The sequence below is a fragment of the Rhyacophila brunnea genome, unplaced genomic scaffold (genome assembly GCF_057557595.1).
Source record: "Rhyacophila brunnea isolate RB1 unplaced genomic scaffold, BYU_Rbru_1.0 scaffold_7, whole genome shotgun sequence".
Lineage (NCBI taxonomy): Eukaryota > Metazoa > Arthropoda > Insecta > Trichoptera > Rhyacophilidae > Rhyacophila > Rhyacophila brunnea.
The window spans coordinates 24091247-24114811 of record NW_028233339.1 but is presented as its reverse complement, the minus strand read 5'-3'; the positions used below and the strand labels follow the sequence as shown (position 1 = coordinate 24114811).

General features: G+C 31.7%; 2 protein-coding genes across 3 annotated transcripts in view; both read left to right on the top strand.

Annotated features, from left to right (window-relative positions):
* The first annotated feature begins 1189 nt into the window (after positions 1–1189).
* On the top strand, positions 1190–13989 carry LOC147064652 (cGMP-dependent protein kinase, isozyme 1-like). Its single transcript, XM_085958412.1, has 11 exons — positions 1190–1208; positions 1287–1465; positions 4664–4974; positions 5144–5427; positions 6484–6653; positions 7436–7677; positions 8813–8922; positions 9501–9717; positions 10297–10528; positions 12340–12689; positions 13691–13989. The coding sequence occupies exons 2-11, from the start codon at positions 1358–1360 to the stop codon at positions 13851–13853; spliced, it is 2187 nt and encodes a 728-aa protein (XP_085814538.1). The 5' UTR covers positions 1190–1208; positions 1287–1357; the 3' UTR covers positions 13854–13989.
* A 4299-nt stretch (positions 13990–18288) lies between these two features.
* The window catches only part of Arms (Ankyrin repeat-rich membrane spanning), a 133403-nt gene continuing 128126 nt past the window's right edge, over positions 18289–23565 (top strand). The window contains exon 1 of one of the 2 annotated variants that reach the window (XM_085958410.1): positions 18289–18431. The gene's annotated coding sequence lies outside the window, so the exon portion shown is untranslated. The remainder of the gene's footprint in view (positions 18432–23565) is intronic. The other variant, XM_085958405.1, reaches the window with a different exon arrangement.

The window sequence follows — 23565 nt, the reverse complement described above, 5'->3', positions numbered from 1 at the left end:
ATATAATATTATTACCTTGTTATTTATTTACCTTATCACTGGCGAAGATTTAGAGGTAAACGATTATAACGAGCAAAAATTATCACAATTCACACTTAGACAGTGAGCAACGTGTTTTGTAGTTAGCTACACTACTTACTATAGATTGTAACACTAAACATTATGTTTTGCCTATTTTCCATTTAAATTTTATTTTAAACATTATTTTCTAATACTAGCTTCTGAATCTTTATTATTTCTATAAAGTGAAATTACTTATTACCTACAGATTAATAATTTTATACCATTTAAAGATGTCGTTAGGTTCTTATGTTGTACTTAATTGATTAGATACTTATGGATGGAATAATACATTGATTCAAATCATTTGTATTGTATTATGTTTGTTAATTTTTCTATTAAAATTATTTTTTTCATGGTCAATGTTAAATGATATTTTTGTATTGAGTATTGACCACTGCTTTACATACTAAAGAACGGTAGTAATAACCTATAGTATGTTTTTGTTTTATCAAATGAAGATTCTTGCTTTGGGATTTGTTACAAAAGCGAAGAATAGCGGTGATAAGTTGGTTGTGTCGAAGAATTCTTGGTCGATTAAAAAGCCCCAAGATAAGATTGCAAACCTCAAGATAAGACGTCAATCATCGATATTTGCAGGTAAATTAAAATGATTGTTCGTAGACTAATTTAAGAAAATTATAATAGTCAATATGCTTACCATCACAAAACAGATTGGTGTCACATGAGTTCAGGCCTCAATATTATTAGAAATTTCAAACAGTATTTTGCGTACTGAATACCAATAGATGAAAAAAATTTGCTAATAATGCTAAATATTATCGCTTACAACATGTTGCGCATGTAAAGGCAGAGTGTAGCAGACGCGTATATTCTCTTTTAAGTACCAATCATAAGTTCGCCAAAATAGTGAAATAATACAACTGATAAAAATAAGATAATATCTACTGTAATGTTTATTCATATTCAGTTATATTCGAGTTTTCAAGAAAATGTCTTTATAGTGCAAACATATAATTATATTGAGAACACCTGTTATCACACTTGAGTACAGAAAACACAGGAAAATCGTTTAAGATAATCCAACAATACCTGCTTACTATCGACGTTTTATAATTATTCGGAAACATATTTTGTAGCCGTAGACGTTCATTTTGTAGTTTGCCTTGTCCAAACGAGTGTTAAGTGTAAGAAAGTGAAATATTTATTCGTTCTTTTGGATTTAAACGCCTGTAATATTAATTTGTGTTCATGACATTTTATAGTGATTATAGTGAATAGCCATGGTGTGAATTGATTTTGAAGTTAATCGTACGGGTTAATTTATATCTTTAGAATGGTTCGTCTGTGCCCCCCCTTTCGATGGGCTGTCAAAGGGGGGTTTAATCTATCATCCGTTGTTGAAGAGGATTACACGGATCCAAATGCTAAAATAAAAATAACGGTGAGTAATTGTTACATAATATGGAGATAAATAAATAATTCCAAACAATATTCAAGTTTGGTGAAGATGATTTAAATACACAAAATCTAATTCAACATGGGGAAAAAACGTATTTCACCAGGCGCGTACATAAGAGGGAGGATTTCGGGTCTGTAACAACCTACCCTTGTGAAAAAGGATTTTCTATCACTATAAATTTGAAGACTTTTTAAAGTAGATACAGAAATCGCTTGAACCCGAAAATAGCGTCTAAGTTAGTCTGACATAAATGAATACCAATATCGTTCCATCAAAAATAAAATAACATCGTTTTTTATAAACCCAAAAGTGGAATTTTGAACGATATGATTCAGTTCTTAAATCCCTTTTTAATTTTTGTATTGTGCACGGACAGCTTTTTGATTACCTACCTGTTTAATAAAATTTATTCTTTATTTTAAGGTCAATTATTAGAGTGTAATATCATTTAATACACAGACTTTGGAAACCACAAAAATCCTGAACCCCTGATGTAAACTAATCTAAGTCGTGAAGCAATTCCTCATAACTTCCTCAAATTCATTATTTTATGATACAATGTAATCATTGGGAATGGAATAAATGTAAAAGTACCGAAGTAAATAGTCATAGCATAGGGGCTTCCTCCATAGACTGGAGGTTGTATTAACACACTTTTTGTGAAGAACAATAAATTGTGAGTGATTTCAAGCATAGTATATTGTGATTTACGTGATTATTTGCCAGGATTGTTATCAAATAATATGATTCTAACTTTGATACTCGCATTCCTTTAACCAAAATGATAACGGCGAGCGAATTATTTTTCAATAAAATTATTGTTTATCACGGACTTATCTTTACCTTAGGGATATGAATTAATAGGTATATTAACCTCAGATACTTACTTATACTTTTTCGAGGTTAAGATGAAATTTACCTAATACAAATAGATTCATTTCCCTACTACAAGTATTCCAAACCAGGGTTCCGCGGAAGTATGGCGTTCCGCAAGCTCGTATCATGCTCAATCGTAGTTCATGCCGCTTTCTTTTAACACAATCACTGCTAACCTTTTAATTACCTTTTAATTACCACATTTAAATAACATGTTAATTATATCTAATGGCTAACTGCTCCAAACGCGCTAGTCGCGGTGTTAGCAATAGATGAGTTAATTGAGTTTAAAAAAACACACTTTAAAAGGTAAAGCTGAGTTTGTTTTGTGTGATGAGTATTATTGAAGAAAAAAAATATTTACACCTACATTAACACAAAATCGTTAAAATGTATAACACACAGTATACACAATATAATTATTATGTATATACCTAACCAATGAACCAGAAACAAATTGAATATGTTTTCTAATAATATTGTGTATCAGTCAGGTAGGGTTTTCCTGAGATTTCACAAACATATGTCAAGGGCTCCTTTATAGCAATCATACCACTCAGCGTTACAAGTGGGACACATTTCAATAATTTTATGTTTTATTGCCAAAACAAAACCAAAGTGGTGGAAGCGATGTCAGCATGTCCTCAATCATAACCTAGATCAATAGTGTCTATTATGATTTATTTAATTGTAAGGTATGAACTGCATTTGTATCAATAGCAAGAACGATCCATAACTCGTCACTCATCACGAGTCCGGTCACTCGACACAATCAATCGTTATTCACTTGAGTCCAGTCTCGCGGTCCGATTAATCTCTCGATAACATCAATCTCATCAGTACATCCGTACTCGTGATTATAACACTACTCTATCTATATCATTGAATTTATTTATTATTGTATGGATAAATAAACTCTCTCATCGGAGCTTCCAAGCAAAAATGGTCAAAATTGAAATTCATTTCTTTATCTTATAACATTGTGAAAATGATATATTGCAAATTGAAGGAGCTCAGAACATGACATAAAAATTAACATAAATACCAATATAAGAACATATTGCGTGGTAACAACAATTTAACGGAGAAGAGCAAATACGAAAATCGAAGATTATAAAAAAAAGTATATATGAATATGGCCAAGTATGCCTGATTATAAAATATATGTACTTATATAAAACAACGTCCGCCTAAACTCACTCACGTAAGTGGGATATATAAATATCCGAAGCAATTATAAAAAACAAACAAATGAGTCAAAGATTGTATAAATTACAAAAACGAATTGCTTTGGCAAAGCCACATAAGTAAGCTCGATGCGTAGGTATGTAGCAGATACCAAAATGTCATGAGTATTTTATCTATATACATATATATAATATACGTGATGCCTATGTGTATTTGTTTTTTGTATTATTTTTATTCGTGTTAGTAGAGGCATGTTTTGTTAAATAAATCAATTTAAATTCAGTCAGACTTGGGCATTCCTAGGCATAAAAAACTGCTGATGCTTCACATACAAACGTAGTACCTCTTGATACACTCGATTCAGACGAAGTGTGGTGTGGGGTGGTTTGTTTTGGAGGTTCCATGTTAGTGTTGTGTATTTGACTGCAGATAAAGGGTCACCCTTATTTGAAAAAATATATCTATAATAATAATTATTGATGCCTGAAATAATTTAGTTAAACACAGATATTGCTCTCCAATTGGAATCACCAATAGCAGAATATTTCTGCACCTTCAGAGAACAATCCACTCAAGCAGCGACACCTAAAAAGAGAAAAAGAGTTCTCATTTAGGTACACCACACTAAAATATTCGGGATAATTATATAGGCAAATAAAGATCTTGTCCAACTTTTAATCGACTGTAGGTACGAGTATGTAGGCATGCCCAAGAAAATGTCAGTTTGATAATATCCGAACAGGGAACTCAGAAATAATGGGAATTGAAGTACCTAACGGGTAAGGAGAAGCAGGCAACCGATCTCGAGTAAGGAAGAGTACAGGATAAATTTAAACACATGTCATACGTTGAATACTGACAACTGCTCTCGACTTATGCATTGACGCTCATTTAATATTGGTGTATTACACACACTATTGCACGTCTATAATGCGTGGTTAATTTTCGTAGGACACTCACACATTCAAAACCCTCCGTCAAAACCTATCGGAATTCTATTCATTATCTGTTCTGTGTATCCGAACAACATCAAGTAAACATGTCTTGTGAGCCGTTTCTACCATAAGATCATACGTCAACTGTTTCAATTTAAATTACTTATGTTATTTGTTATAGCCAATCGACAGCACAAAACCGGTTGCATCATCTAGCAAACAAGTAGAAGATGAAGTTGTATACAGAAACGGTAATACCTCCAGCACTCCTGATGTTCCACCTGCTAAAAAGGCCACCGCTCCACTTCCTCCAGATGGCTCCAAAGATGACAAGCTTATCAATAATAGAGCGATATCGGACTTGGTGGAGACTGCTACCATCAAGTCCACTGACAAAGTCAGACGAAAACAAGGTATTTTGTCTACCATAGGAATTGATTCCTCTCAGCCTATTCAAGACATCAAGTATAAGAAATACGAAAAAGATGCAAAGTAAGTTAGTGTTTTAGTACATTCACAATTATTTTTTTATTTATAAAATCAGTCAGTTCGTAAAGTATGAAGTAGAGGAACCATGTGTGCTTAGTATACATATTAGTTTCTGCAGTATATCAGAAAATAAAGTGACCAACGCCTTACGATACCAATTGATACTTTTTAGATCGGAAAATCTTATCAAGAAAGCATTGACGGCCAACCAGTTCATCAACAACCTGATGAATGATGAGAGATTGAAATCAGTCGTAGAAGCAATGAGCCCGCAAGAGTTCTCAGCCAACAGCTTCATCATAAACGAAGGCGAATCCGGATCTCATCTTTACGTCTCAGCTGAAGGAAGTTTTGAGGTCATAAAAAATGGAAAGACTGTTAAGAAATTTGGTCACGGAGAAGCATTTGGCGAACTTGCAATACTTTATAAAGCAAAGCGTTTTGCTTCTGTTAAAGGTAAGAAACTACAAATACGTCTGCCTGTCTATCACGAAAAACCTTAATCCACGTTTATTTTACTTTGATATATGATCAGAAATGGAGACAATGAGTAATCGTTGATTTTCGGAAACTTTAAGAACGACATATACCCATGTCAACGAAAGTCTTCAGGAATGTGTATGGTCCAAGCATATAGGTTTGAAATGGTGGTCTAAATTTGAAACCCAATTTTTCACAGCGTTGTTATAACCTCAGTGTCGCCAAACCTAACAATATGCTGCGTCTTCAAAAGCATGCCCCTAAACTTATGCGGAGGACAATAATATTATATCATGTATGAAAACCGTGTGCTGGTGGATCCCGGTGGCCGTATGTAGTGAAAAAGTATTTTCATGTTCTGGGTTTCAATAATCAGCGCAATAAGACAAAAAGCAGAGAGTACTCATCTAGATTACTTGTGGAGGCCAGGGCCAATCTTGTTAGCGTTGATACTAACCCGATTAAGTAAACCAAACAGATATTATGCTTGCTTGTGGCATTTATCTCAAACAGAGCGCCAGAATCGTGCCTTATCTTTATCATCTGTATGTTCATGTGTGATGGAAGTTTGAGTAGGTACTTTGTTATTTAATTTCATCAGGAATGACTGTGCAGGGTTAAGTGAATAATTTTCGACTTTCTTCTGTCCATCTCACAACACCATCATCGTAAATAGACGAGAGTTTTGTCTGAGTTTCGGCTCGATGATGACAGATTAGATTTTAACGACTATTGTTGTCAGTCATACTTTTTTCTGTTTTCAGTAGTGAGGAATCTCATATACTTTATTTCTAAAATTTATTTTTGCGGCATACTAACAAATAAAATACAACTGAATTTATTAGGGCATTCTAATCTCTGAAAGATGATGGAGTTTCGAAAGGTTTATATTTTCCATTCGCATCTTTTCTATATTACAAAGCAATACATTGTTCAAGATTTGGAAAAAATGGACAGACTAAGAACATCAGAAGACCTTCGTTTTTCTTATACAATAATAGCTAACTAACATGGTTCTAAATTTTAAACTAGTGACGACCGACGCTAAGGTGTGGGTGCTAGAGAGAAGGGTCTTCCAAAAGATTATGCTGAGAGACAGGCGGCAGGAGCAGGCAGAGAATATACAATTCCTATCCTCCGTGGGAGTCTTAGAAGGAATCCAAAAATCAGATCTTGTGAAGATATCCGAGTTCCTCAAAAGGGTAAGAGAAATTTTCGAGATACCTATTATTATAACGATGTAGATATTAAGGTGCAACATAAATAAATTGTAACATATTTTTTTAAACACACGCAATAATTATTGTCTGTCACCGTATTTTACGAAAAGTGATTATGTTCTGTCCCCTAGGTTGCAATACATATTTTATACCTTAGGACCCTCCATTTTGGAGACAGTGATATGAATACAATACTTCCTTTGGCCATTAGAATAGGTGGAGTGAAGTGACAAACATAATATTATAGATCCAAAGATATATAATAATATATTTGTCACTTACCTACCGGAACCGGTACCGGAACAGCTGGTGTTCTCCCAATTAAGGGGTAATTGAGGTTAATATATGTATTGCGAATCAGATAAGAATGAAGTACAATATATGATATAATATATATATATATTATAAAATAAGTAAGTGCCTTTGTAAACATGTTTACAATTTATTAAACTCATGTTTTTTGTATGAATAACCAAAATATTTATATATTTTTTTATAATTTAAATAATACTATTCTGGTAAGACTATAATCATTGACATTAGTACTTTATGTGGCAGAATTTTATAGAAGAAAAACTAATGATAACATGTTATTTTACAGTTATTTTTGTCATTGAGCCATAGTTTAATAAGTTCTCTCAAATGTGTGAGAGATTTGTTTTAAATAATCCATTATTTTAATGTATTTCTATTTCATCTAAATTAACTAAATGTGTTTATCTTGAAACCGTTTTTATTTATAACATGTTGGTTATGTATTTTAGGAATTTTTCTTAGCCGGAACCAAGATTGTAAGACAAGGCGAAAAGGGAGATAAATTTTATATTATTCGAGGTGGTACAGTTTCGATTACTAAGCGTCCGTCAGATAGAGATGAAGAAGTCTTCATCATGGAAATATCTCGAGGAGAATATTTCGGAGAACAAGCTCTTCTGCATGAAGACAGAAGGTTGGCAACGGTCACTGCCAAGGCGCCGGGAGTTGAGTGCTTGACACTGGATCGACTGTGAGTTGATTTATAATTGAACTGGCGGTTACGCGCTAGAACGAATTGCTTTTTGTGATAATGATATCTCGATCGCAGCTGTAATATTGCTTTAAACACCTACCTACCTTATCTTAATCTGTGCACCTATCATAAGATTTTGTGCGAATCTGGAGGTACCCATGCACATGTAACCAGGCTATTCAGTAAGTCTACCATAAATATACCAAATTCACCACAAAAGATAAACATTTTTTGTTTAAAACAATTTTTGTGTGACATATTATATCTAGGTATGTAAGACAATATACACATGAGTTGATAACATCATAAAAATGGCAACTCGAAATGAAACTGTTATTAATGTAACTACCCATCAAAACAAATTACAGTAAAACAAATTACGATACTTACCTAAAATAAATATTTTATGATGGTGACAACTAATTATGTAGGTAATTGGCTGCCACTAGAGGCAATATAATATGCAAAATTCCATAGTTATATATTCATGTTTATCGTAATAATAAAAACCACAAGTTCTCAAAAAATTGGATTTTGCAGTAATTAGTCGATAGAGGAAGGACAAATTCTTTTGGCAATGCGGCCACGATGAAATCACTTTGCAACGGTGTTAGTATCATTTGAAAGTAACGATACCAACACCTAAATAAGTCGCCTGCACTGACACAAGAATATGACAATATTCTACTTATCTACCTCCAAAATATTTTTTTGACATCTCGTCGCTATAGGATTGGTTTGTCAAATATCTGTTTTTGTCGAAATCGAACTTTTAGTGGAAAATGATTTTTTGTATCTATCTATGGACCAGAACTATCCTTTTCTTTAAATTACATTGTTATGAATCAGCAACCATATGCTGTAAAAACAACAATTTTATTTAAATACCTCCATGTATTAAAATATAGGATAATGAAATTTATTTTTTGTCTCCTGAACATTTGACATTTGGTCTATTCGACAAACCAATCCTACAGCGACGATCTGGAAATTATTAGTACCTACCATATTCCTAATACTAGATTTATTATTTGTTTTATTACTATGTAGTTTAGGTACATTTAGTAAACAGTATCATAATAATTACGTTAATTTTATACATCAGTCTTTATAATATTTTGTGTAATTTTAGTGTATTCAATGAATTCCTGGGAAATATTAAGGAGTTAAAAGAAAAACGACACAGCGACTCACGACCGTCAACTAAACCCACTAAAAAGGATAATATTCAAAAACCTCCAGGTAAAGACTAATGATTTATTATAATGCTATTCTAAATTAATTTTAATAAAATAGGTACCCACCCAATTATTTTCATCTTAATCAATAATATTACAAGTTTTATTAATCAGTTTTATCAAACTGATATCTGATACTAATGAATTTGTTCATATCTTTTAAGATAAAGTTTAAAGATACTCATTGGCAACATTCAAAGAACATCGTAAATACCTCAATAATGATATTAAAAATCATTATGATTAATAATACTGAATACAGCATAAAGAAAAATTTTTGGATTCTCTTTTATTATACCTACTGATGTAACTTACGTTAATAATTTTATGTTTATTTCATTATACATTATTAAAACACACATACTTAAAATCATTGAATTTAATCTCTTTGACAATTATTTTAATTTACTTTGGCCAAACTTTATATTAAATTATGAAAATTATGTTGTTTTATCTCCAGTATAAATAGAGTAAGTATTTAGATATCTCATAGATGGCAGTGCAAGCATTAAATTGAAAAAACTATTCAAATAACTAAAAATAGGTGAATATAAGATATAAAATGTCGGTTTCATGTTTTAGAATTCGCTCACATCAAACTGGCGGAATTGGAAATTGTGGGAACATTGGGTGTCGGTGGATTTGGTCGCGTTGAATTGGTACAGTACACCAAAGACAGAAGCCTCACGTTCGCCCTCAAGTGCCTCAAGAAAGTGGAAGTGGTCAAACAGCAACAGCAGACTCACGCCTTCAATGAGAAGATGGTTATGCTTACGTGTAACAGTCCTTTCATTTGCAGGTAAATAAAATATTTATATTTTACATAATTATTATAATCATTGTTTATTGCACTTACAATAGTGCTTGAAATTTAAATTGTCATAAATAAATTAATAATTGTAAGGGAATTATTGTATCTAAGTATTTTTTTTACTAGTACTTGAATGGTCTTTCCACAAAAAAAATTGACTATAAAGAATATTTCTTTTATGAACTTTTGAATGTGGTTGCCGAATTAATGAAAGTTGGTAAATTGCACGGATATGAACAACGTTAAGTTTATTTTATACCTAGTCTAATAATATTATTATATAAAAAAAACAGCTTGAGCTTATTTGGTTTCAAATTTGTTTTTGTTGGTTAAGATAATATATATATTATAATGAATTTGTAAACTAGCGGCAAAAGGTAACATGCTAGGAATGTTGAATATCTTGTAAAGCAGCTATTTAATTCTTTTAAACTAAATATAGGCTTAGGACAGGGAAGACAGTTTGGTAAAAAAAATAGAACGATATTAATTTTAGAAATTTCACTGTTGTGTCACTTTTTTCGAGTCAATCATTTTACCTCTGTCAAAAATATTCCTCTTTTACAGGCTATATAACACATATACCGACACAAAGTATGTGTATTTCTTGATGGAGCCCGTATTAGGCGGAGACGTATGGACGATTTTACAAAAGAAGCGATACTTTAATGAATCCACCGCTCGCTTCATGACTGCCTGCGTTGTAGAAGCTTTTGAACATCTACACAAACATGAGATCATTTACAGAGACTTGAAACCAGAAAATCTTATGCTAGACTCCAAAGGATATGTCAAACTGGTATATCATATTATTTATTTATACTCATTGCTTTTTTAACTTCATGAGTCTGATGACCATAAAAAAGGACCTCTGGGACTTCTAATTTTCATACAAACTCTCAGTTCTGTGTTTCTTTCTTTCATACAAAAATGTGACATGTCCAGTTGGAACTTCAGTGATTTTTGTTGTGAAAAATCACAGAAGTCGCCATCTGGAAGATTCAACATCTTTGATTATTACAGACTTCTATAAAAGTACACATGATGTTAAGCCCCGTTTACACGTGAATGGATTTTCTGCTTAGAGTACGTATTATCGCAGCCATAACAAGAAAATGCATCTTTAAACATGTAATAATTACATGTTTACACAATTATCCTGCAAGTTGCAAGATTGTAAGCATGAATCAGTTCAGGAGCTTCTAAATTTTCTTGTTGGGGTTAACCGATTTAAGAATAAACAGTTATTATCAGGATAGTTTAAAATACACACTATTGCTTCAAGTAAATCCATGCATGTATACAGGCACTATTACATTAAATTAGAATTATAAATTATGAAGGCGGATTTACAGTGAATTTAATAATATTGACTGTTCTATGAGAAAATAATTTTAAAATAGCATTTCATTAATTCTAGTGTAATGCGACACTTTTTGCCATTCAGCATTCACAGGCTTTATATAAACATTTTGCATAATTATGTTACGCCGAATGTGCGAAATTGACTATTACATGAAATGGGCAAAAATTTGCCTAAATCATGAAAAATGCAAGCCTGTTGCCTTATTCATGAATTAGGCAAAATATCTGCCGAGTGCGTGAATTCGGCAGTAATTTTTCTGCCTAGTTCATGCATTGGGCAAATTAGATAGTAGCGCTACGGTGGTGTTTTTTGCAACTAAACCAAATGTGTCAAATGCTCATGCATTGGTCAAAATAGATGGTCGCGCTCCGGTAGTGTTTTTTGGAACTATCAAACTAACCAAATGTGTCAAATGTCATTGATTAAATAAAAATATACCAATCAATAACTACAATGACATTCATATCCATTTACTATGCCCAAAAAAATCTAGAACTGTAATATGATAACGGAAGAATTTTATTAAAAGATATTTTCGCGGTTTGATTCGTGCTTGGGTATCAATCGTGCAATGGTCGATTGTTTGTTTGTGATAGTATGATTTGATAGTTTGTTGACACTTGTAAGCTAACCTCAAAATGGACATTCAGTTGAATTCAGAATTACAAAACCTAACCTAACCTAACCTAATAATAATAATATTATATTAAGTATGTCCAATTATAACTAATAAAACCATCCGTATTAAATTTACTTTTTCTACTGTCATGTTGACAGTTTAAGAATACCATACCCTGGCGAATTCACGCACTCGGCAGATAATTTACCTAATTCATGAATAAGTTACGGGCTTGACTATTACATGAATTAGCCAAAATTTTGCCTATTTCATTTAATAGTCAATTTCGCACATTCGGCGTAACATAATTATATAACACTAACTAGGTATAGGTACATCTAAAATTTAAAAGACTAAGTGCCCATACGCACTTGCGGCAGGCCGCCTATCGTTTTTTGTATGCAAAGTGCGATAGCCGGCATACAAAAAACGATAGGATGCCTGCCGCAAGTGCGTATGGGCACTAAGACTTCTATTATTTTTATAAGGGGGAGAAATACTCCACAAATTAAAATAATGTGGATTCATGCAGTCTTTATTCTATGATAATCAGTCATTCTATTAAATAAATTTCTAATAGCAAAATCCAAATACTCCATCTCTAGTTTGTATTTTCAATTACTAGGTTGATTTTGGATACGCCAAGACACTTCCCGCAGGCTCCAAGTCATATACATTTGCCGGCACTCCAGAATACATAGCACCAGAAATAGTTTTAAATAAAGGCCATGACCGAGCTATAGACTATTGGGCCTTGGGAGTGTTCATCCATGAACTTTTGGTAGGAAAGCCACCATTCCGTGGAACCAACCATGTGAAGACCTACAATTTGATCTTGCGAGGAATCGATGCTATCGAATTTAATCCGAGGATACCTAAAGTTGCTCAAGTCCTAATAAAAAAATTATGTCGACCTGTGCCCACTGAAAGATTAGGGTATCTTAAAAACGGCGTGAAGGATATAAAAAATCACAGGTAACCTATTTATGTATTTCCTCTGTGTAGAAATATTGTAATCTCATATCATTAATGTATAAATCATTCATTCAACTAGAAACATAAAATTAATGTTTATAGGAACCACAAATCAAATTAAATAAACAGATGTAGTGACCATATACAAAAATGCTACGAATTTCAGCTAATTCTGAGAATCAACACCATGGTTCTAACAATTTTTTTTCATAACGGACAATATCATTCTGCAACTCTGCCAGTCATTGCAAATCGGATACAAAAAGTTACCCCATTTTCAATTGTTGATCTATGCTCCGGGCTTAATTTATTATTATGATATAAAAATTATAACCATCACTTCTATTCATGACAATCAATATTATAATCAGAGACCACATGTTTATGTGTAAACCATATTATTATAAACAAAGTAATAAAACAATTAACCAAATTTAAAATATTTACCTACTTAGTTTAAATAATTAAATAGCAAAATTACTTTCGAAGCTACTTTAAGATGAATTTCTTATATAATATATAATAATGTATGACGAAATGTGACTGTTAATGCCATCATGAATTTATAAATAAAACGCATTACCAAAAACTTTGATCAATCCCGACCAGGTGGCAGTAAAAATATAAACAAAATTTTCATGGCCCAGACTTTCAGTTTACAAGTTCATTTCTGTTATAGGGTGCAATGCTTCGAGAAGATAGAATTGAAATACATAATTGTTAGAAGTAAATTAATATAATGCAGTCATGGTAATAAATTTATTATATCTGTTTATCACATGGTATTATTCATCACATATAAAAATTCCTATATAACACGTGTTTCGCTCCCTTGGTGAGCTTTTTAAAGATTTTTTTTTTTATTTGGTGAATACCGAGTGATAAACAAGAATTACCACCAAATAAACGCTGAAGAACAGATTAGTTGCATAGATTATATTATTTTGGAAGTCTTATAACACGATCGGTTTGAATTTTATTAACACATTATGAAATTGCAGGTGGTTTATTGGATTCGATTGGGATTTACTACGAGATAGGAAGATAGAAGCTCCACTGAAGAGGGCAATCGCAAGTAATGTAGACCTATCTAATTTCGATGAAAAATATCCAAAAGCAAAATTGCCACCCGATGAGACCTCCGGTTGGGACGCTGACTTTTAGTATCACTCATATTCTGATCAATATGACGATCAATTCTTTGTAATAAGTATCATTCCACGAACTAAATTTTAGTACCTACAATTATTAATAGCAATAAATATATCACCATGATAAAATTCATAGGTATTGTTTTTATAATATTATTGTCTTTGTTATTTAGCACCTTTAGTTCCTGGTAAAAAAACAATGTATTTTGAATTCTTATTAGGTTTTTGGGTTGTCATTTTCTGTTTTTCTTCTTTTTTTTCCTTAATATTCCAAGCTCGTCGAAAGAGGCCATTCTTGAGATATAATGTATTGAAGTGTACTATTAGGAATACGTATGCGAAACGTTGAGGAAAGAAGGAGAAAGAATATAATATGGTGATAACTTAAAAACATAATACAATGATAACAAACAACCGTGAAAGTTTCACACAATTTTTGAATTGTTGGTTTGAACAGATGTTTATTTATTAATTATATTGATTAGATAATATGTATTCATCTACGTATGGATATGTGTATTTTCATCTTGGTGGGATATAAACCCATTCTACATGGATTTCAAAACTACTATCAAAATACCAGAATTTATTGTGGTGAAGAGAAATAAATTATATTTTTATAAGAACATGGTCTGATTAAAATTGCTAGGGTTCTATTATATTAAAATATAATATGCATTTAGTAAAACTTTTCAAATGCCCACATCTATGAATTTTGCAGATGTGGAGTAGGTCCATACTCTAATATATCATCAGCATGATATTGGTTTGTCGAAAAACAATCATTAGTGTAAATAATCGCTGATGTTCAGAATTTTTATTTATATAATTTTATATGTTTTACATACCTACATAATTTGGAAACATTTTAGTATGTATTATATAAATATAGTACTGAGCAGGACTCAAACACGCATATATCGTCACTGTTCTGGCAGAAGACACTAATTCGAAAAAATGACATATTGAGTTAGTTATACCAAAATGTTCCTTATTTCAAACTTTACCGTCTGGAAACCTTCCTAATAAATAAACAGTCTTTATTTTAAAGTCGTCCTTTTTACGATTACTTAATAAACTCACATGATAGACCATTTCAAACATTTTAACAACTTCAAAGTCAAATTACTCAAAACTAGTATTCTACAGTTAGTGTGTTCTGCCAGAACAGAGACGATATGCTTTACTAATTTAGCCACTTGCACTTGCCACTGCACCTAATTAAGATAAAATTAACTCATACAAGCGCCTCTCAAATTTCATTATTGGCTACTGGCCTTTGTTGTTTGAATCAAGGTATGATTAGTAATTGATATGTTTCTGAGGTATTTCCAAATTATGTACCTATATTCAATAAAGAATGTTACATTCTTAAATCTTGTAAATTATTTGTTGAATTAAAAAATAGTTTTTATAAGTTTAAGTTAGAATAGTATGGAATTAAGATTTTCTAATATTCTAGGTAATAAGTAGACTAAAATAATTCGCAATTACAAATTTTATACATATTTGTCTAATCATATTAGAATAATATCAATAATAGAAACGAAAAGTAGGAGAGAAGTTCACATTCAGTCATTTGAAAAATCAATTATTATTAATGCTCCATATGAACATTGACTGAACGGCAAGTAGTATTATAAATGTACCACATTACCGTAAGGTTTTATAGTTCAGGCATGAAACAAGACATAGTGGGAGGGGTATCGGATGAGACAAAACAATGCAATAGACACAATGTAAGCACAGTTCGATAGTATCAACCATAGACAAAAATCACATTAGCCTCGCTTACAGACCTACAAACATATCTGAGGAATGGATGGGGGAGCCACAGTCGAAAACTACCCAATCAAGACTCGCAACTGGACAGAATCTGACATTCAAATGACGTTTTCAAAATGGCGTCCATATGGTACTTCGTAGTTCCATTTTTGACCGTTCTTCAAATAAGTTTGTAGGACTGTACTTCTTGCGTAAGTACAGGAAAACACCGCATCTGCGGTTCTATTACGGGCAACAATTTAAATTAGATTAGTTTCGTCCGTATAAAATACACTGCACTATAAAAATGAAAACAAAGATAAATATTAATACAAGATAAAATGAAGATTTTGCCGATACATACTTACTTCATGAGATGCCCGGGGTTCCAGCAACTAGCTCAAGTGTCCATCGAACCCCGGATTCACAAAAAAAAGATAAAAAAGGATTTATATATGTTGGTAAAATTAAATAAAACACTAAGTCTTTCTCAGGCGGTCTTAGCGTTATATATTTTAATATTTGGTTGGTTGGACAACGTTACTTTATAGTCCATTACATATTTTGTTTTTACAATTAGTTACGCAGGTCCGTACACGGTTTACAAAGGACGCTTACTCACTTTCTTTTTCTTTTTCAAATTCCCCGTACCCACGCCGTCCAGCAAAAAGAACTCTCGTGATTGGCCAAATTTTATCGCGTGATGCTTTTGATTTGACGAATCACGAGGACCACCCCGGCGCAGGCGCGTGGAGATTTTAACGTTGACGATCGAAGCGCGGCAAAATTTATTATATATGAATACTTATATTTAGTCTTAAAATTATCTCTTTCATCCATCATCATTTATACTTTAAAATCTATCTTAATTACACCTCCGCCCAGTAAGTGATTTTCACGCACCGGACGAAGGCCTTTACTCATGAATAAAAAAAATAAAATTACGTAGTTGAGCAAGGAATCAGATTAGATGTTTTATGAAGCCGTTTCTAGAGGTCAGGGTTACGTTTCGACTTATGACTAATAAATGATTATTTTACACCGGGAGAAGCCCGCCTGTAACAGGGGTGTATCATTCAGAACCTTTTTAAATAATTTTTTATAACCATAATATTTATTTATTTTAATAGTTTATATTTTTAATTTTTAACTAAAGCTATAAACATCATTAAATAATTGTGTCACTGAATTTCAAAACCTGCTATAAAAAAACCAATAAAAACTTTTTGAACTAAAAAGGTTTTTGATTATTACAGTAGTGTTATAGCGGGAATTGTAAGACACATTGATTTTGTTTCATAAATGACAGTCAATCGTAGCGGATTTTGAAAGAGGCGATTAAATTTTCATGTAGAGATTCTAATAACGAATCCACTCTTAATTATAGCAGGAATTGTTAGACACATTGATTTTGTTTCATAAATGACAGTCAATCGTAGCGGATTTTGAAAGAGGCGATAAAATTTTCGTGTAGAGATTCTAATAACGAATCCAATCTTAATTATTTCAAAGAAGTGTTATAGCGGGTTTTGAAATTTAGTGACACAATTGATGTAGGTTGGTGAAATCAATAAAGCTATGGTTTAAGACGATTATTTTATTTAAACTAAACATGTCGGTACCTAGTAGAGGTGGGAAAACTTACTACCAGTATAAAAAAATACTTACTAGTGTTTGGGATACTATGTAGAGCGTTTGGCGTGCGTATGCAATACATAAGTCTTATACTCAACTGGAACTAAAACCATAACCATAACTTAATCCATATTAGTATTTGAAATATCGGCTTCAATTTGTTAACAAAAATGAATAATAGTGATTTTTTTTAAATATTTTAAATATGTTTTGAGCCAAGCCTGTGCATCATCTCACCACGGTGCTGCGACACAAAATTTATGACCTATTGTTCATACATTCAAATCCATAGACTAATAAATTAAAATATACTATTGTATTCAAGTACTATATCGCTCGCGCACATTTAATGTCGATAGTTTGAAAGTCTACCAACTGGCGAGCGACTCGCGATGATGTCATCACAAGTTTTTTGAAACAAGTTTATTGGGCCACACATACTGAGTATGGGTAGTTTCATCCGAGACTAGAGTACAAAACTGGTGACAGTATTTCCAACTCACCTCTAGTACCTAGGTATATATTTTTAACTTTTTTGAAGCATTTAAAAAATAGTAATATCAGTAGGTAGGTATGTATTTAATTATTATGTACTTAGGTAGGTATTTCATTTAAAGATCAAAATAAAGAATTTTTAAAGTTTTTTCATAAAGTTTTTTTACGGCATATCAATCAACTTCACACCAACTGTTGGTTGAACAAGCTGAATTTTGGGCCTTGATTGGTCAGTTGGTCGAAGAGGCGGTTGTAACTTTACTTATAATTTTTATGATATCTTTCGAAGACAAACCTTCGTCCTAGGCGTTTTGAACGCATTGTATTGCAAAATGGATAATCGAATAGTGAATGACTAATATCAAAAATATATCATTTTATTCTTTTTAATGTATTATTTTTACAAAGTACTTATCTTATCTCTTTGGCTTATACACTTCACAAATTATTATTATTTATTTAGATTTTCCCTATATAGCATTGCAAAAAAAAAAAGTTTTCTCCAACTGGTAATACCAACAATTCAAATTTAATGTCAAATAATATTATTGTCTATTGTTTTCAATCTGACGTTTACGAACTAATGAAAAGAAAAAATAAGTAATGCTAATTTGTTTTCCACGGAAAACGACAGTAATGTGAACCATTTACAAGTTGATTCAATAGTATATCGCTCTTGTTTGGAGGCTGACATTAGGTAAGATGAATTCACCTTTCAATGAATGTATTTTTTTTATATATATTACTTTATATTTTGGTTCTTTCTGAATGATAAAAGAGTCAAATCACGATAATTTATGTTTCGAAAAATAAACATTAATGTAATAAGCCTTGTAGTTATGTTTTATGAATTATGGGTGAAACATTGAGTGCCAATTAATTTTTCTTTTTCCTTGTTGATATATGCACATGTAGTTAACGTTTTATATCTACTAAAATAACACTGCTAAAATTGTGTTATTGAAGCTCAAATCTACCTATCTAGTCTAATACATACATAGTATGGCAAATGAATTGATGAAAGGTTGTAATTCAATAAATTGTCTATTGATACGACTGACAGTCATAAATAAATGTATTGCTTTTATCGGAATGGACTGTATATAAATACAAAAGTACAGAATTTTAAATTTTTATTGAAGTACCTATGTATATATTATTTATTATTGTTAATTTGATTCCTAATAAAAACAGTCAGAAGTGTAATGGGCTATATTGAATAAGCCGACTCAAGATGTTAATTAAATATGTTTCATTAGATTTGCTAAGTTCACGACTCAGTGAAACTTAGGTTGTGTATTCATAGCCTATAAGAGTTTCAGATCAATAAGGTTACAATTCACTTTGATCCTTTATATTATTATTAAGCTTAGCTAATTCAAAGAATACATGTTTAATGATTGCTTGTTTGTTTTTTTAATATTTTTAAATTGTTATACTTAATCACATAATGTGATCTTCCCATAATCACACCTTAACCAAAGATATTTAGATTTTAAAATAAGCTTTTCTAAAAAACATACATGTATTGTTACCTATATGAACTATTTTCATTTTAATGAGTATTCGATTCAATGTTGAATATTTATTAAAATGAGCAGAAACATTACTGATTACGCAGCACTTAACACGATGCACTAAAGTATTGCCGCACAGTGGTCTCCAAAAGATGTTCGGCTTTAATATAATAATTATTGTCAAGTGATTAAGTAAGCCAACAATGGAACCGAAGATATGTGTATGTAAATAACTAAAAATTATAATGAATATGCAATACACAACTCAGTTCATAACCGATTTAAATACCCAATTATATCATAGTAGCTACAATTGATAATTGATTTATTAAATTACGTTAAAACAATATGTATTGCTAAAAAATAGAATCAACATAATATTATCTCCTATAAGATTGATGTAATTACAACAACAATTAGAGGGATTTTAAATGGGCCACATTACCATTTTTGGGGTATAAAGGAAATTACCATTTTCACTCCAAAGTGCAGCATTGGGTTATCATGAAAACTCTTATCTATACAGCTGAAAATGAGACAAAAAAACAATTCTGGGACCCGAAATTTTCAAACAAACTCTGGTGAGTAAGTAAACCACAAACCGATCCATTTGGAAGATGATTTATCGTCTTTAGTTTTAACAGAGTGAAGGCTATTTAAACAGACTCAACCCAGTGGCTTCTTGCTTTGGAACAAACCATTCTTTGAAAACACGTCCATCGGAATTGCAACGTGGACCCATGAAATTGGAGATGTTTGTTCCATCGCCACGCCGCTTTGGGGCTAATACACTTTTAAATCATTATGATTGCAATTTTCAATAACTCTTAATAGAAACTGTATTTTTTAATATATGGTCAGGAATCGGATTTATTCATGTTGATCATTTGGATATAAATTTTAATAGTGGTTCTCGGGCACTATAAAAAAATAAATAATTATGTAGAGTAAATAGTTAGTTCATGGATATATTTTTGTCGTAAAAACCAAATGTAGAATTAATAATAATGCTGTTACAAGTACAATGACTAGCTTTGTCATGTAAAATAAATCCACAATAAGTAATGTAAAACTTTCAACACATGCCTATTTACAAAAATAATTATTATCCATTCATGTTTGCTTTTTGTGTTTAATATTGCAAAAACAATTCCTTTGTTCCGTATTTTTCTTTTGTTTAAAATTCACTTTACTTGTTGATTATCTTTGGAGGTCACTATTTACATTTCAATGTTTTAAAATGTTTGTCGATTTATGTTAGATGTTCATAAATCATTTCATGAATATGTAGAAAATCATAGTGACTGAGAAACTTCACTCGTCAACGTCAATGTATGGGTATGCCAACAGAACAAGGAACCACAATCCGTAACAGTAATTTGTCGTGTTGTAAATATTCTCAGATGCTTCTTTACAACAATTATACAAGCGGAAGGCAACTATTTTTAATAACATAATGAGTAGGTTATAGGTACAGGCACATCTATCTAGATAAGTAAATTAAGATTTAATTAAAGTAATAATCATTGAATAAATACCATACTAATTAGTTATCACATCATAATATATACTGTAATTGTCATATATATTATGTACAAAACTTCTTATGAATGTGCTAAACATTAGTACCTTGAGTCTTTATGAACAAGAGCATTGGATTAATCAGCCAACACAGGTATTCCTCAACTGAATTACTTTTCTAGACTTTGGTCATAAGTTAAGAGGACGTTCTACAGAAATGGCCTTGAGAATTGAAAATATGATTTTTTAACATGTGGTCCATAATATCTGGTCTACTAGTTAATATAAAAAGGTCTTGTCAAAGTTGTTTGTGTTAATAAATTTGCTCTGTGACTGATCAGACTCATATTTCACATTTATTTCATCAGGGCTGTCGAAGACATAAATCATAATATATATTTATAATTTTAAATTTTTATTTATAATATATATTATTTAAGTTTTGTGCATCTAATGCCGGGTCCACACTGGCAACAAGTTAATTTGCTGGCAACCTCGTTAGATTTTACGATAATTATTGTAAAATTTCTTAAGCAATTATGGTAAGTATCGTAAAATTTAATGAGGTTGCCAGCAACTTGTTGCCAGTGTGGAAATGGCTTAATATCCACTGTGGTTCACGTAGTGGCATGGACCTGGGGTTAGCTAATTCAGGAAGTCAACACCCATGATAGAATTTTTTCCAGTTTTGGTTGCATTATATTCCAAAACTCTTCTGTAAAAATCGTTTCCGAGTTTATAAATGGAAATTTCTCGGTGTACATAGTAAACAAACCTACGAATAAAAAAAGACAAAAAGGAACATACTGATTCATCGCAGTAAAATCTGGTAATCAAATTCGCCATTTTGAAAAGCGACGATTTTGCGTAAACAAATATCACGTGGTCTGTACGTGTGCGGCAAACTTCGAATGTGTTTGTAATTTTGTGCAAAGTGCGAATGTAATGTTTTCAAATAATTGATATGGATTAATTATACCATCGTATTATTTTCTCGAAATCATAAACATACTATAATAGTATTTGAGTATCAACCTATGTTCAATTTGAATTGGGTTATAATAATAATATACCCGTATATATATCAATAGTATGTTTGCTACAAAATCCACCCAAGTTATCAGTACGTACTTGCACAGGTTTGATTAAAAACCATGATGAAATTAACATTTAAAAAATATGAATGCTTAATATTATTTTGACAGCCCTGTTTTCTGATCGGCTTCATGTCGCAGGTGTTCATAAAATAATAATAATTCTCCGCGCGGCAGAAATTATCAGTAATAATAATATTTCTTGAAATAAAATCTCCGATGATTAGTGATTTTTGCGAAAAGATCGATTTAAATTGACGTAGTTACGACGCCGAGGTCCTTTTTATACTAAATTATATTTGAACGGCGGGCTCTTCAGCGGGCCCTTAAGTTAGCTGTAAGTCAAGCTTCATACAAAATATTAAAATTGTCTAATTGAAAAAACATTTTGGCCACTTTCATAATATTATACAAAAATCAATCAAGTTGGTAACTTTTTTTTCTGGTTGCAAGTGTGAAATGTCGTATATCGAGAAATACATATCATCGCTGAAGAGTGCCTGTTGAAGAAAGGTAGGCTAAAGGTAACAAAAAAAGTGCTAGGACAGTCATACTTAAGTGACATTGTTTCATTGGAAGTTTACTTACAAATATTTACTGAACATAAAAAAAAATATTTTACTATTTTAAAATAATACCAACCGCGGGATCGAACCTGAACCGACACCACGGCTCTTTTATCACCATTGTCTACCGAGCTACATAGATATTTTTTTTACACAGTCGGTGTATTTGCTTTTGACATAGAACGGTTTTTATGTTCCTTGTTGAATGGGTCGGAAGGCTGCGATAATCGATCACATTTAAATGGTTAATAAATTTTCATAGTTAAATGATTCTTGTGCAAGTCGTGGTAAACATTAAATGATGAATAATCTTTTGCTATTGAGTATTTGCCATTATAGGCCAATAATAAAGATTTATTTTTATTAAGGTATATATTTATTAACGCAGGCTCTATATAATCGCTTAGTTACGAGCCTTCACTGCTGATATATTATATGAGTATAATATTATAATGGTACAATTGAAATATTTCCATGTAATTTTCACTAGAGTTAAATCAGTACTAATTCTACCTATATAGAAAATAAATGAATGAATAATTCATACAACAATGAATTATTCCAACTTCTTTCTATGTGTCGATATGTCCCCATTATATCAATAAATTGTCTCTCCTTTCATAAGGAATTAATTGATTGTTTAATGAATTAATTCGCATGGACATAACACTATTTTATTTGACGAAGTTAATTACCACTTTTGCTCCTAAGCGTGAAGAGTGAAGAATAGTCATCAGCCATTCGCGCAACCCATTGGGTCCTTGAACTGGATCAAACACACATTGAAAGCACAACATACATTCTCTGCCCAGCGCAGTGGGATCGAAATGGGACCCACGGTTTCATAGACGGCCGCTCCACCAACTGGGCTATCATGCTTTAATCTTAATCCATATTAAATACGCTTTATTAGTATTCAAAACATACACTACCCATTAATAGTTTTTTCTGTCTAAATCGATAGAACGTACTTATCCTCTGAAGGTATTACAATTTATATAGATAATGTTGGTAGTATGTGGGAACCGAAAGCGAGCGTCAGACGAAGTTTTTACATTACAACTCTTGATGGCGAGTCTACAATATTATTAATGCGGTTAAATTAGTAACCATATAAAAATATTCTGTATATT

What these genes read in the sequence shown, in the direction of transcription:
- LOC147064652 (XM_085958412.1), top strand. Translation starts at nt 1,358, where the DNA reads ATGGTTCGTCTGTGCCCCCCCTTTCGATGGGCTGTCAAAGGGGGGTTT. An exon ending in TATCCGAGTTCCTCAAAAGG is followed by an intron (nt 6,654 to 7,435) that starts GTAAGAGAAATT and finishes TATGTATTTTAG; the next exon opens with GAATTTTTCTTAGCCGGAAC. An exon ending in CCAAAGGATATGTCAAACTG is followed by an intron (nt 10,529 to 12,339) that starts GTATATCATATT and finishes TTCAATTACTAG; the next exon opens with GTTGATTTTGGATACGCCAA.